At 63.8% G+C, this 14719-nt stretch overlaps 1 protein-coding gene across 3 annotated transcripts in view; it reads left to right on the forward strand.

The window, feature by feature from the left end:
• Nucleotides 1-14330, forward strand: part of GCGR (glucagon receptor) — a 30754-nt gene extending 16424 nt beyond the window's left edge. For all 3 annotated transcript variants that reach the window (XM_065562907.1, XM_005283147.4, XM_065562908.1), the window contains 13 exons: nt 6363-6528; nt 6748-6844; nt 7554-7661; nt 8217-8338; nt 8563-8669; nt 8872-9025; nt 9116-9275; nt 10033-10093; nt 11466-11535; nt 12515-12603; nt 12882-13020; nt 13171-13212; nt 13447-14330. In XM_065562907.1, the coding sequence (XP_065418979.1) occupies nt 6475-6528; nt 6748-6844; nt 7554-7661; nt 8217-8338; nt 8563-8669; nt 8872-9025; nt 9116-9275; nt 10033-10093; nt 11466-11535; nt 12515-12603; nt 12882-13020; nt 13171-13212; nt 13447-13722 (1479 nt within the window). In that variant the 5' untranslated portion in view covers nt 6363-6474 and the 3' untranslated portion in view covers nt 13723-14330. The remainder of the gene's footprint in view (nt 1-6362; nt 6529-6747; nt 6845-7553; nt 7662-8216; nt 8339-8562; nt 8670-8871; nt 9026-9115; nt 9276-10032; nt 10094-11465; nt 11536-12514; nt 12604-12881; nt 13021-13170; nt 13213-13446) is intronic.
• Nucleotides 14331-14719: the final 389 nt, after the last annotated feature.

Below are 14719 nucleotides of genomic sequence, written 5' to 3' on the forward strand. Positions count from 1 at the left end.
TGCTGCAGTCCCAGCAACCTGGAGAGAGCGTGGCCCCTGGGCCACGGGAGCTGGGGGCCGTGCACGCCCCACCCCCACCGTGCTGCACCCAGGCTCTGAGCTTGAGCCCCCTCCCCAAAGCCTCCCCCCCACTGGCCAACCCACCGGGGGTCTCCCGAGCATCAGAGGCACCTCTCTCCCAGTCTGAGGACTGTGAGTGCCACATGCCTGGCGGCCTGACAGAGCCGGCACTGCTGGGGCAGGGAGCTCCTCTGGGCCTTACTGGCAAGTGAACCCGCTGGTGGGACTCAGCAGGGACCCTGGCAGAGTCCCGGTGGAAATCTCCTTCTCATACACTCAAAAGTCAGAAGGGACCATTATGATCGTCTAGTCTGACGTCCTGCACAACGCAGGCTACAAAATCTCACCCACCCACTCCTGCATCAAACCCCTAACCCATGTCTGAGCTATTGAAGTCCTCAAATAATGGTTTAAAGACTTCAAGGTGCAGAGAATCCTCCAGCAAGTGACCCATGCCCCACGCTGCAGAGGAAGCGAAAAAAACCCAGGGCCTCTGCCAATCTGCCCTGGAGGAAAATTCCTTCCCGACCCCAAATATGGCGATCAGCTAAACCCTGAGTATGTGGGCAAGACTCACCAGCCAGCACCCAGGAAAGAATTCTCTGTAGTAACTCAGATCCCCCCCATCTAACATCCCATCACAGGCCATTGGGAATGTTTACCGCTAATAGTCAAAGATCTATTAACTGCCAAAATTAAGCTATCCCATCATACCATCCCCTCCATAAACTTATCAAGCTTAGTCTTGAAGCCAGATATGTCCTTTGCCCCCACTGCTCCCCTTGGGAGGCTGTTCCAGAACTTCACTCCTCTGATGGTTAGAAACCTTCGTCTAATTTCAAGTCTAAACTTCCTGATGGTCAGTTTATATCCATTTGTTCTTGTGTCCACATTGGTACCGAGCTTAAATAATTCCTCACCCTCCCTGGTATTTATCCCTCTGATATATTTATAGAGAGCGATCATATCGCCCCTCAGCCTTCTTTGGTTAAGCTAAACAAGCCAAGCTCTTTGAGTCTCCTTTCATAAGACAGGTTTTCCATTCCTTGGATCATCCTAGTAGCCCTTCTCTGTACCGGTGCCACCTTCTCACAGACTCACGCAGCGCCAGAGCCCTCCTCAGCAAGGGGATAGACAACGCGACTTGCCAAAGCAGGGGGTGTGCTCTGAGCCCTGGCGGGGGTGGGCGGCAGGGCCAGGACTGGCTGAGCACGGGGCTGGCTCCAGGAGATAGAGCAGTTTTCACTCTCCCTTCTGGGGGCTGGTTGGGAGTGAGCTGGATCCCTGGGCCCAGCCCTGCTCATGGCCAATGGAGAAACTTGTTATCTGCAGGCTCGTGCAGCCGTGCTCTCCCGTTGGGCTTCCTGCTCCAATGGAAAGGAGGCCACGTGCTAAACTCGGTGAACCATGGAGGCTCCCCCATGACCCTGGTCTCAGTTCCTCCGGGGCTCTGGGGGGTGAGGGCACCAGGGTTAGGGCACAGGCCGCAGGGCTGAGCCATGCCATGTACAGGGCTAGTTTCAGGAGGGTTTGCGCTCGGCACAGCTCTGGCGTTTCCCTTGGCACTGAGGGCGTGTGCGGAGAGGGAATCGCAGCCCCAGCTCGTAGTGTGGCCGTCGCCAGAGAGATGGGCCCAACGGAGGGTGTGGGAGCCTTGGGGTACGGGGGGCTGGGTGCCTGCTCTGCCTTTCTGCAGCCAGGAGGCTGAAAACCCTTTGCATGAGTCCAAGGAGCCAGAATGAGGAGGGTCTCTGGGGATGGGGCCGGGCAGCAACTGGTGGCTTGCGGAGGTGCCACAATGCAAGAGAACAGGGGACCAAACAAAGCGGCTGGGAGCCGGTGGAAGGGACGGGCAGCGCAGCGCAGCGCAGGCAGGGGCGAGCATGGGGCCTGCGAGGCAGCTAGGCAGTGAAATCTGGCCAGCTTGGTTAGGAGAGGGCTCGGGGGCTGTGGCACAGCCTGCCAGTGTGTGAGGGGGGCTCATGTCGGGCAGAGGTGCCTGCGCTGCTCCTGTGCCGCCCTTGTGGGCGACGGCAGCTCCTCAGGCAGGTGCCTCAGGGCAGGACCAGCCTCACAGGCCAGGGACATGCCGGCCCAGTGGGAGACGCCGCACAATGGCGGCTGGGCGACGGAGAATGGGGAACAGGGGGGAAGTGGGGCCAGGTGACCTTCTCCCTGTGGAGCTGCAATCCACACAAGGAGCTTGAGCCTCACTGGTGGAGGGCCCATGGGGCAACAGCCAGGATCCACGGGGAAAACGTCCTAAGGGTTGGCAGTGAGTGGGCCCATGTGTGGGGCAGCCTCCCCAGGGATGGGATGGGGGCCCACTACTTGGGACTTTAACCGGGGCAAGGCAAAGGCCTGGGGATCTCCCTGCAGGGCCTGGCTGGCCAGGGTAGGGAGGGCAGCAGACTGGACGCCCAGGGGTGGCTGCCATCTCGAGTCCCTTGCAGCAGGTGAACCAGGGGCCTGTGCTGTGGGAAACACGGACGGTTCCCCTGTCCTGGAGCTCTCTAAATATGGAGCGAGCCTGTGTGTCCAGCCCAGCCCCAGCCCCAGCCCCAGCCAGCGTCTGGTGCTCCCAGCCCTGATTCATGTACTTCTCAGGCTCCCAAACAGCCGCTGCTTCCGCCCCAGCTCCCAGGGTCTGGGGAGAAGACAGGCGATTTTCCCAGGGATAAAAATAGGTAGTGGCAGAGGGGAGAGTCCTGGGAGAGTCCCTGTGCCTGGGTGGCACGGAGCTCCCTCCCCATGCGGGCGGGGAATGTCTGCATGAGAAGGGAGGCTGGCAGGCAGAAGGCTCTGAGAACGGGGCTCTGTCCCTGGCTGGAGTAGCCAGGCCAGCCGTCGTCACTGCAGGGAGGCGCCCCAGTTCGCAGACACCGGCAGGCAGCGTGGCCCCAGGCGCTGGGGGCAGGCAGGACTGCAGGGCGCCGGGTGTTTCTGTGATGGGCAGGAGGCAGGGCATGGCTCCTTCTGCCCCGGGGCTGCTCCAAAGCGTGTGGCCAGCGCTCTGAAGCCAAAGGAGGCAGAACCCACCCCCAGCCCGGAAGGAGCAGCCCAGCATCACCTACTGGGCACACAGCAGCCTCTGACGGGCAGAGAGCCCTTGTCTGCTCCGGCCCAGGGCAGCCCCCAGGCCCTCACGCTTGGGGTTGTGTGAGGGGCTCTCCAGAGCATGAGCGGGCGGGCGAGCTGTGGAGAGCTCCTGCCCCATTGCTGGGGCCAGCCGGAATGCCCAGAGCCCTAGCGATGCCAGGCTGTGCCCTGCTGTGTAAGGGATGTGCGGGGCCTGGCCCATGCTACGGGAGTGCGGCGAGAATGGCCCATTTGTCAGCAGAGCAGAAATCCCGCTCAGGAGAACTTTAACCAGCTTAGGGCAGGATAGAGGGAATTAACGCCTCCTGAATTGGGCTTTGTGTCTGAGTCCCTCTGAGCCAGAGGCAGGGATAGGGTGGGCTTGGCTGGGCGGCAGCCTGTGCCCTGCAGCACGGGGGAGCATGGCAAAGCGCTGGGTGTAGGCGCTGGGCACAGGAGGGTGCAGGGAGGAGTCACTGTCTGCCTGGTTCACCCTGAGCTGGGATCGCGGCTGTTAATCATTAACGGCCCCGGGGAGGTAGCAGCTCCCTGTTCCGCTGGGATCTGTAAACAAGGGGGAGCAATGCTGCGGGTGCTCCTTGCTCACTTCTTGCCCTGGTAAACCTCTGCCCAGAAGGGGACAGGGTGAGAGGGGCGACTCCCCGCCAGAGAAAGCGGAGAGCTGCAGGCCGAGCTCCCGGAACCTGGACAGGCCCTGCCGGTGCAATGGAACCCGTGGCTCAGACCTGGTGCCTGGGCACCCGGATGAGGCTTCGAGCACGGAAGTCACTGGCTGTGCAGACACCTGCTGGGCCCCGCGCCTGCACAGCATGACCCCGCTGCCCAGTGTCTGGGCCATGCTCACCCCCCTGCCGGCCCGGGGCTGGCGCTGGTGGGGTTCTGCAGGGCTCAGCGCTAGGCACAACGCTGTCCAGTGTTGGCACCGGTGAGCCGGAGGTAAATGCCAACTGGCTGCTGCCATGCAGGTTGGTGGGCTGGTAAATAGCCATGAGGCCAGGGCAGTTACACACACAGCTATCTGGATCACTTCGTAGGCTGGGCCTAGTCAGACAAAATACACCCACAGGCAAGGGCAGACATCTGGGAACGAGGCTTCACGTCCCTGCCTACGGACTGTGGGGCTGGACTCTGGAAAGCGTTCTGGGGTCGCCGTGAACTGCAATTGAGTCTGAGCTCCCTGTGCGACCCTGGGGTGCATAAGCGGGAGTAGGAGCAGGGAAGGAGTGCAGTCTCGGTAAAACCCATCTAAGATACTGCATCCAGATCTGGGGTCTGCTTTTTAAAAAGGACATTGAAAGCTTGGAGGGGGTGCAGATAAGAACCCCAGAAATGCCCTGTCAGGGTTGGTCTAGGTTTGCTTGATCCTGCCTCAGCGCAGGGGTCTGGCCTTGATGGTCTCTCGAGGTCCCTTCCAGCCTGACAGGTCTATGACTTAAGATGCTTTAGCCAAACACAAGTTATCGGGCTCAGTACAGGGGGAGCTGGGTGAGATGTAATGCAGGGCCGGCTCTAGGATTTTTGCCGCCCCAAGCAGAAACAATTTTGGCCGCCCCCTCCCCCCGTTTTTTTATTACCCTACCCCCGCCCCGCCTCAGCTCCGCCCCTTCCCCAAATCCCCAGCCCTGCCTCCTCCCCCCAGGCTCTCAAACCTGGGAGGGAGGGGGAGCAGCAGCACGCGAATCAGCTGTTTCACACGCCGTGGCCGCTCAGGATCTCCCCCTCCCTCCCAGGTTTGAGAGCCTGGGAGGGGGATCAGGGCTGGGGCAGAGGGAGGGGGTGCAGGTTTGAGAGCCTGGGAGGGAGGGGGAGCAGCGGCGCGCGAATTAGAGCGGCAGCAGCGGAGGTGAGCTAGGGCGGCCGGGGCACATTTTTAGGGTGCCTAGAGCCGGCCCTGATGTAATGGCCTGTGAAATACGGGGGGTCAGACTAGATGATCCAGTTGTCCCTTCTGGCCTGAAACTCTGGATCTGAACAAGCCCCCGGCAGCAGTTGGGAGCTAAGCAGGCACAGATGGTGCTGTGGGGTCACCTAGCCCCATGCAGAGCATGGTGCAGGGCCCAGCCTGCAGGCGAGGGAGGCCCGGATCCTGGGTGAGGAGGGTTGTGATCTGGGGCCCCAGGAGTAGCCATGTTCCCTTGCCGAGAGGAGCAGTCACGTCACCCATCAACATGGACATGCCAGGAGGGGGAAGCAGGCTCTGCATTAACAAGGAGATGTAGTGCAGAGCCTCACCGGGACGTCCCGCTCCCCCAGCCATCGTGAACAGGACAAGTGTTGGAGCTGATCCCTGAGGGAGGGAAGCCACCCAGGCCAGCCCTACATGCCCCGAGAAGTGACCAGGTGCACAGTGGGCCTGGCCACTGGGTGGCTGGCTTTCCCAGCATCTCTAGCAGAGGGAGCAGCCAAGCCCAAGCCAGCCAGGGCTGTTGGGAGTGCGTGCTCTGGGGTGGGGCGGGGGATGAGGGTTTGGGGTGTAGGAGGGCACTCCCCGCTGGGACTGAGAGGTTCGGAGGGTGGGAGGGGGATCAGGGCTGGGGCAGAGGGAGGGGGTGCAGGCTCTGGGGTGGGGCTGGGGATGAGTGGTGTGGGCTTCAGGAGTAGGCTCTGGGCTGGGGCAGGGGGTTGGGGTGCGAGGGGTGAGGGCTCCGGCTGGGGGTGTGGGACGGAAGGGGGACCAGGGCTGGGGTAGGGAGTTGGGGCACGGGAGGAGGTCAGGGGTGCAGGCTATGGGCGGCGCTTACCTCAGACAGCTCCCGGAAACAGCGGCATGTTCCCCCTCCGGTTCTTATGCGGAAGTGCGGCCAGGCTGTCCTGTCCACAGGCACCGCCCCCACAGCTCCCATTGGCCATGGTTCCCAGCCAATGGGAGCTGTGGAGCCGGTGCTTGCAGCGGGGGCAGCATGCAGAGCTCCCTGGCTGTTCCTATGCCTAGGAGCCAGAGGAGGGACATACCGATGCTTCCAGGATTTCAGAGAGCTCAGCGAGGGTCTCAGCAGCAGCTGTGCCTCCTGCGTCGGTCCTGCCAGCACGTGGCGGGGCTCAGTGTGCGCCCCCGGGGCCCTAGACTCAGCCAGTGGCCACCCACCAAGACAGCACTGCAGGTCGCCTTGCCTGCCCCATAGCGTGCAGCTGGGCCCCTGGCAGCGCAGCCCCCTCCCCATCTGCCGCGCGCCCCCAGCACTCGCTGCCTTTGTCTCGTGCAGGGTTTCCTGTGAGCCGGGCCAGGAGCAGAGGGAGCAGCCGGGCCTAGGCCGTTCTGTAGGCAGCAGGTTGCTTCAGGCCATTCCCGATGCGGTTTTGCAGCCCTACAGAGGGATGTCCCAGCCGCGCCTGCTCAGCCTGCTGTTGGCGCTGGTCTTCTACTGCCAGGTAAGGGCTAGGCCAGCCCGGCCTCTCCCACAGGGGCAGAGCCCCACCCGCTGCTGGCCCTGCCGTGCCCGGGGTGGCTCTGTCGTGCTCAGCTCCTTGCTGGGAGGGGGTGGAGCGGCAGGGGAATCCCAGGTCTCTGGGGCCCTGCCCACTCTTCTCTGGCCCTGTGGGGGTGCTGCTGGCTGGTCGCTGACGGGCCCTCCGCTGTAACCCCTCCAGGGACATTCAGCCCAGATCATGGATTTCCTCTTTGAGAGCTGGAAGGCCTACAGTGAGGAGTGTCACCAGAACATGAGCCTGCAGCCCCCACCCACAGGTGAGAGCCGCGTGCCCAGCCCCAGGTGAGCGTGAGCCCCACATGCCTCCCCTCCCCCACACAAGGGGCAGCTGATACAGCCAGGCCCCTGCCGGTGAGCCTGGGAGCGCAGGGACAGGGGACAGATCCTCCACCCCTGGGGTGTGCTGGGGTCGGGAACAGCTGCCTGGGCAGGGGAGAGGGTGGCAGAAGAGAATGGGACCCCGGGCTTCCTGCCCCTTCAGAGGGGTTGCTGTGGTGTCAGGCCCTGGCGCTCCACAGACCTCAGGAGCTCACATGGCCTGGAGACAAGCTGCATGCGCAAGGAGGGGCCGTGGGGGCAATGCCAGGGGCACACGGGGGAGCGAGGGGGAAGTTCCGGGGGCACACGGGGGGGGGGGGGTGAGGGGGCAGTTCTGGGGGCACATGGGGGAGCCAGGGGGCAGTTCCTGGGGCACACGGGGAAGCGAGGGGGCAGTTCCGGGGGCACACATGGGTCGAGGGGGCAATTCCAGGGGCGCATGGGGTGGCATTCAGGGTTAGTTTTATAACTATAGAAAAATATTGATTCTACCTGCTCTCCCCCAATGGCCCCTCAGCTGCCCCCTCCATTGCCCCCCAGTGGTCTTTCAGCCAGGGGGGCACTCATTATGGGGGGGCTGGATGGCAGGGGGCTGGCAGAGATGCTGTGACCCCCCATCCCTGCTCGGGGCCTCTCTTCTCCCTGCAGAGCTGGTCTGTAACCGAACCTTCGACAAGTTCTCCTGCTGGCCCGACACGCTGCCCAACACCACAGTCAATGTCTCCTGCCCCTGGTTCCTGCCCTGGCACCGGAAAGGTAACTGCCTGGGCTGTCCTGTCCTGCTGGGCGCACATGGGCAGCGGCTGCCGTCTGCTCTGCCTGGGCTCCTGGGAGCTCTGACCAGCTATAGGTCAGCAGGGATGGGGAATGGAGGCCTTCTAGTGCCCCTGCGGCTTGCAGGGCCAGGAGCTGTGGGGGGGGGGGGGGGTGCTGAGGAGAGCCCTGTGCTGGCCGGGGAGGCAGGGGATGGAGTGTGGGGTGGGGAGCCGGGATACTCACTGCCTGACCCTCGGCTGCCCCGACTGGCTAATGGGGCAGGGCAGGGTTCATTGGCTCTGGGCGCTGTTGGCCATTCCGGACCCTGTCACCGGCAGCAAGGATGGACCTGGCAAGTGTGGGGCATGGGGGACTAGCCAGCAGGGCACAGTGAGGAGCGCAGGGGCTCCGGCAGGTCTGGGGAGGGAGGGGTGTGCCTGGGGGGCCGGCATGGGCAGATTGGGGGGATTGGCAGGGAGAGCGCGGGGGGCCCGGTGGGGGGAGCACGGAGGTCTCTAACCAGCCGGTTCTCCATGTCCCGTCTCCTCCCCGCAGTGAAGCACAGATACGTCTTCAAGAAGTGTGGGCCGGACGGGGAGTGGGTGAAGCGCCCCAGTGGGCAGCCCTGGCGGGACAGCACGGAGTGTGAGATGGACGCCGAAGACCTCGAAGCCCAGGTCAGTGGGGGCAGGACTGGGGCTGGGCTGAGCCTTGCAGCCCCCATGGAGCACCGTGAGCGAGTCTCAGCTGCGCCCCACAGCAGCTGAGGGTTTGGGATGGCCCAGCAGTTTTGCCTCCCACAGGCATACGGGCCGTTCCCGTGCCTGGGCTCTGTCGCTCCAGCCCACGGACAGACGGACCTGCCCAGCCCTGCTCAGCAGCTCTCTCCCTCTTGTTCTAGGATCAATTTGCCAAAACCTACGGCAGCTTTAAGATCATGTACACGGTGGGCTACTCCGTGTCCCTGGGCACCCTGCTCCTCGCCCTGGCCATCCTGCTGGGCTTCAGGTAGGGGCTGAACTGCAGTCGAGAGACAGGGAGGGAGGGGATGAGAGGCAGCCAGAAGTGGGAGCCGGAGGGGTTGGGGGGACTTGGGAGATGGGGCCACAGCTGGGGTAGCTGGGGCTGTAGGAGCCAGGGTGGGCAGTGGCGGGCACAGGCTGGGCACGGTCCTTGCTGGACACTGACTGGGGGCTCCTGCTTTCGGCAGCAAACTGCACTGCATGAGGAATTACATCCACATGAACCTCTTCGCCTCCTTCGTCCTGAAGGGGGTCTCGGTGCTGGTGATCGACGCCCTGCTCAAGACCCGCTACAACGAGAAGATTGACGACTACAACGTGGGCATCTGGCTCAGCGATGAGGTGAGCCCCCCAGCCCCTTTGCCATGCTAGGAGCTCTGTGGGGCCAGTGCCCTACTGAGCACCCCCACTGACTCCCACCCCTCCCCCCAGGCCGCTGCCGGCTGTCGAGCAGCCACCGTCTTTATGCAGTATGGCATCGTGGCCAACTACTGCTGGCTGCTGGTGGAAGGAATCTACCTCCACAACCTGCTGGTGCTCGCTGTCTTCTCCGAGCGGAGCTACTTCACCCTCTACCTGTGCATCGGCTGGGGTGAGCGCCTGGGCACAGGGGACGGGCACCAGCCACGGCACCCAGGATGGGCACGGGGGGACAGGCACCAGCCACGGCACAGCGCCTGGGCACGGGGGGGCGGACACCAGCCACGGCACAGCGCCTGGGCACGGGGGGACGGACACCAGCCACGGCACAGCGCCTGGGCACGGGAGGACGGACACCAGCCACGGCACAGCGCCTGGGCACGGGGGACGGGCACCAGCCACGGCACCCAGGATGGGCACGGGGGGACAGGCACCAGCCACGGCACAGCGCCTGGGCACGGGGGGGCGGACACCAGCCACGGCACAGCGCCTGGGCACGGGGGGGCGGACACCAGCCACGGCACAGCGCCTGGGCACGGGGGGACAGACACCAGCCACGGCACAGCGCCTGGGCACGGGGTGACGGACACCAGCCACGGCACAGCACCTGGGCACGGGGGGGCGGACACCAGCCACGGCACAGCGCCTGGGCACGGGGGGACGGACACCAGCCACGGCACAGCGCCTGGGCACGGGGGGACGGACACCAGCCACGGCACAGCGCCTGGGCACGAGGGGACGGACACTAGCCACGGCACAGCACCTGCCCAGAGGTGCAAAGACCATGCTAGGGTGAGGGTGGCACGTTGGGCGCAGTGGCTGCTTTCCACCCCAGGACATGCATCTGGTGCCCCTGTCTCAGCCTATGGCCCCTGGAGGAGCTGCCCCTCTATGTGTCTCACCTGCTTCTGTCTCTTCTTTGTCCCCAGGGGCCCCCATCTTGTTCCTCATCCCCTGGGTGGTTGTGAAATTTTTATATGAAAACATTCAGTAAGTAGAGGCACGCAAACTGAGTGTGCAAAGTATGGGAGTGTGAGCTATGTGAGTGAGATGTGGGCATGCAAAGTGTATGGGTGTGCTAGGTGTGGGCACATGCAGTGTGTATGTGAGGTCTGTGGGTGAGGTGTGGGTGTGCTAGGTACATGTGCAAGGTGTGGGCACACAATGTGAGAGTACAAAACGTGGGCATGCACAGGCTGCATGTGTGAGGTGTGGACATGCAAAGTGTATATGCAAGATGTGGGCACATGAAATGTGAGTGCAAGGTGTGGATGTGTAAGGTGTATGTCTGAGGTGTGGGCATGAGCCAGCTGTGTGTGGGAGACATGGGCGGGCTGCGCGTGCAAGGTGCGGGCCTGGGCGGGCCATGCGTGCAAGGTGTAGGTTTGCGCCAGCTGTGCGTGTGAGGTATGGGTGGGCCATGCTTACGAGGTGTGAGGGTGTGCAGGCTGCAAGTGCGAGGTGTGGGTGTGTGCAGGCTGCGCGTGCAAGGTGTGGGTGTGCACAGGCTGCGCGTGCGAGGTGTGAGGGTGCGGAGGCTGCACGTGTGAGGTGTCGGTGTGCTCAGGCTGCCCGTGCAAGGTGTGGGTGTGCGCAGGCTGCATGTGCAAGGTGTCGATGTGCGCAGGCTGCGTGTGCAAGATGTGGGTGTGCACCGGCTGCCCGTGCAAGGTGTGGGTGTGCGCAGGCTGCGTGTGCGAGGTGTGGGTGTGCGCAGGCTGCGTGTGCGAGGCATGGGAGTGTGTTTGTGAGGTGGGGGGGAGCAGTAGCAGGTGGCTGAGGTGCTGCTGAGACCAGGAGCTGCGTAAGCGTCACTCCGTGGGTCACACGACTATCCCGAGAGGCCGAGCGGATGACAGCATGGGCTGTGGCAGGGCTCCTGCCGGTCTCTGGCTAGAGACTGCGCTGAGCCTGAAGGTGGGGGCAGATTAGCCCCCAGCCTCTCCTGCGGGGTTCGAACACCTCCCTCTGAATCAGCTGCTGCCAGCCTCTGCTGGAGACGGGCACAGGGTGGATGGGCCTAGGTCTGACCCGTCTGTCTAGTGCTGTGCACGGGGGTTCATTGGGGCACGTGCATCTGTCTGTGTGCCCAGCAGAGGCTGCGTACGGTCTGTGCGCTCACGGGGGTGGTGTCTGTGCCCATGTGGGCAAGGGGCACGCGTCCGGGCAGGAGCAGGTCTGTGCCTGTGGGGGAGCCCTGGCCTGGTTCACATGTCCTTGGCCCTTGTGTTACCCGGAAATCCCTCCCAGGAGCCTTGTACCACCTTGTGCTAGGGCTGGGCTGATCTTCCTGCCGGGGCATGTGGCACATAGATACAAAAGTGCCACTTCCTTCGTCACCCCCCTCGCTCTCACCTCCCAGGTGCTGGAGCACCAACAACAACATGGGCTTCTGGTGGATCCCCCGCTTCCCTGTGTTCCTGGCCATCCTGGTAAGTCCCAGCCCGCCCTGCCCCCCCTCCTCACCCTGGGCCCCCTCCCCTCTCTGCACCACGGGCCCCCCTTGCCCCTTCTCTGCACCACGGGCCCCTTCCCCTCTCTGCACCACAGGCCCCCTTTGCCCCTTCTCTGCACCACGGGCCCCTTCCCCTCTCTGCACCACAGGCCCCCTTTGCCCCTTCTCTGCACCATGATCCCCTTCCCCTCTCTGCACCACGGGCGCCCCTTGCCCCTTCTCTGCACCACGGGCCCCTTCCCCTCTCTGCACCAGAGGCCCCCTTTGCCCCTTCTCTGCACCATGGTCCCCTTCCCCTCTCTGCACCACGGGCCCCCCTTGCCCCTTCTCTGCACCACGGGCCCCTTCCCCTCTCTGCACCACGGGCCCCTTCCCCTCTCTGCACCACAGGCCCCCTCCTGCAAGGTGCTCCCCCCCTCCAGCCCAGGCACCCCATCCTCCTGCCCGGCACACACCCATGCCCTCTCTCGCACGCCCCAGCTGCTCACAGATCACAACTTCATATTCAGCTTCTTTTGCCTCCTGCTCATGGAGCTGTTGGGCTGCAGTCAAGGTGCGTTTTCCCACTTGGCACCAAAGCCACGGTGTCTGGATGCGTCCTGTCTTTTCAATGAGAGCAAGTCTCCCAGAATCACATGACCCCAGGAGCTGGGGCTTTCAGAAAAACACCAAATATTGTGAGAGTTGGTGCCACTGGGTTCCCCTGCATGGGTGCCCTACCCTTCCCAGGCAGAGCCCCGACCGCGGACAGGGTCCCTTTCGTCCTGCACTGGCTGCCTGGGACTGACTAGACTCCCCAGGGTGCATCTGGGACAGGGCTGGGCACAGTCATCTCCTCCCAGTGATACTTCATGGGGCTAGGGACCGGCCCCAGAGGGACTCCCTTGCTGGGGTGGGGACCCTCCAGTCCCTGGCCCCCAAACCCATCTGCCTCTCACCCTATTTCTCCCTTTCAGATCAACTTCTTCATTTTCATCCGCATCATCCAGATCCTGGTCTCCAAGCTCCGTGCCCACCAGATGCGCTACACAGATTACAAATTCCGGTGTGTACCAGGGGCTGGCCAGCTCCCCTGGGCCTCATCCTGCCCTAGGCCCAGCTCTCCCGCTCACACCGTGGGGAGGACCCTGCACTGCAGGCCCGATGCTCTGTATGTGTGTGCCCACTGCCCTATTGTGCCAGCGGGGGCTCTGTGTGCCCATGGGACCCGGCTCTGTGCCTGTGGTGCCCGTCTAACCATGGGGCCCCATGTGTGTAGTGTCTGAAGGGGGAGGCGAAATGGGTGGGGAGTGGCTGGCTCTGATTGATCAGTCTCCCTGGCAGGCTGGCGAAGTCCACGCTGACGCTGATCCCGCTGCTGGGCATCCACGAGGTGGTGTTTGCCTTCGTCACAGACGAGCATGCCCAGGGTACCCTGCGCTACGTCAAGCTCTTCTTCGACCTCTTCCTGAGCTCCTTCCAGGTGAGCTGGGCCTGGCACCTGAGCGGGGCGCCCTCGAGCACCCTCTCGCCCAGCCTCTGTGCTCTGTGGCCTCCCCTCCCATGACCCTGGGGGGGAGGATCAAGGGGCCTGGGCCGTGCTCCTCTCATGCCCTCTCTTCTTGCTGCCTAGGGGATGCTGGTGGCCATTCTCTACTGCTTTGTCAACAAGGAGGTGAGTGCGAGCACCCTGGGCCCGGCACGGGGAGCCCATTCTATGACTGCGTCCGCCCAGGACCCCGGACCTGCATTCTGCAGCGCAGGCCCGGTGGGGAGCACTCTGCTGCCCGGTGCCATCTGCGCCAGTAGGGGCTCTGGGCTTGGCCTGGCCAGTCTTGCTCTGTGGGAGGCGGAAGGCTGGCTGACGCAGGCCCTGGGCCATGCTCACCCCGTCTGGGGCTGTTTGCAGGTGCAGTCGGAGCTGCTGAAGAAGTGGCAGCGCTGGAAGCTGGGCAAGGACCTGGAGGAGGAGTACAAGCACACGTACAGCCAGACCCCCAATGCCCGCAACGGGGGCAGCAGTACTTGTGAGAAGCACAGGCTGGTGGGCAGCTGCATGACTGGGCTGGGGCGGAGTCAGCCCACGGCGCACACCAGCACCCACTACCTCGAGAAGACGGGCTGCAGCACCAACGAGAGGCACCAGTGCTACGAGTTCCCCGAAACGGCCGCCAGCAACTTCTGAGCCCCCCCGCACCCTCCGGAACGCAGCCAGGGCGCCGGGCCCACGCCCGTCCGCGGGCAGGCTCTGCTGGGCAGGGAGAGGGAGCCAAGGGTTCAGGCAGCGGGCTTGCAGGGACATAAAGCGAGAGCCTGTGTCTTTCAGCCCTTCCTGGGCTGTCCGGGGATCGGGGTGTATACCAGGCTGCCAGGGCCTGACGACAGGCATGCTGAGAATGGAGCATGCCCTGCTGCCCCGTCCATCCTTTGGAGGCACGTGCCAGGTGGGCACATGATGGTGTCTGTGCACAAGGCCTGCACCCCAGCACAAGTCCACATGGAGGGCAGAGCACCCTGTGCCAGCCTGGCGGGGTGTAGGGAGCCTGGGGACAGTGCCCGCTGGAGCGTGGGGGCAGGGTGTCTGTCTGCTGGGCCATGTGCACAGCTGCTTCCGGCGCTTGCTCCTGCTGCCCGCCAGCTCCTGGGCCCGAGGTTAATTTATCTCTGCAGTAGCTATGTAAATAGGCATGGGGTCCACGGGGCAGGCTCTGTCTGCGTCTGTCTGTGTGTGGCACAGCGCATCACTCCGGAGGATGTGGGCACCAATAAACCCTGGGGTGTGTCTCATGGCAACGAGGGTCTGAAGCTTCCTGACTGGGAGCTGAAGGGGCCGGCACAGCCGGGCAGCATGAATGCTGGCCCAGGGAGGTGACTGTCCAGGAGGAGGGGGCACTTGCTCAAAGGAGGGGAGCAAGGCGGGGAGCTTGCACAAAGACAGGGAAGAGGAGGTGCATGCACAAAGGTGGGCCGAAGGGTCTCCACTGGGCAGGTGGGTTGCCCTGAGCAGTGACTCCTGCCACAGCCAGCGAGCTGGGCCAGGCTGCAGCGCCCGCCCCATCCTAGGCCTGGCATGTCAGGCTGCCAAGCTGGGGTCAGCGCCGCTCCCTTCTGTGGTGCCCAGGCCCAGCTGCAGGCTCAGTCTCACTCCCACACATCTGTCTCCTCCCTGCGCTTGCCTGGCA

The sequence above is a fragment of the Chrysemys picta genome, chromosome 12 (assembly GCF_011386835.1).
Source record: "Chrysemys picta bellii isolate R12L10 chromosome 12, ASM1138683v2, whole genome shotgun sequence".
NCBI lineage: Eukaryota > Metazoa > Chordata > Testudines > Emydidae > Chrysemys > Chrysemys picta.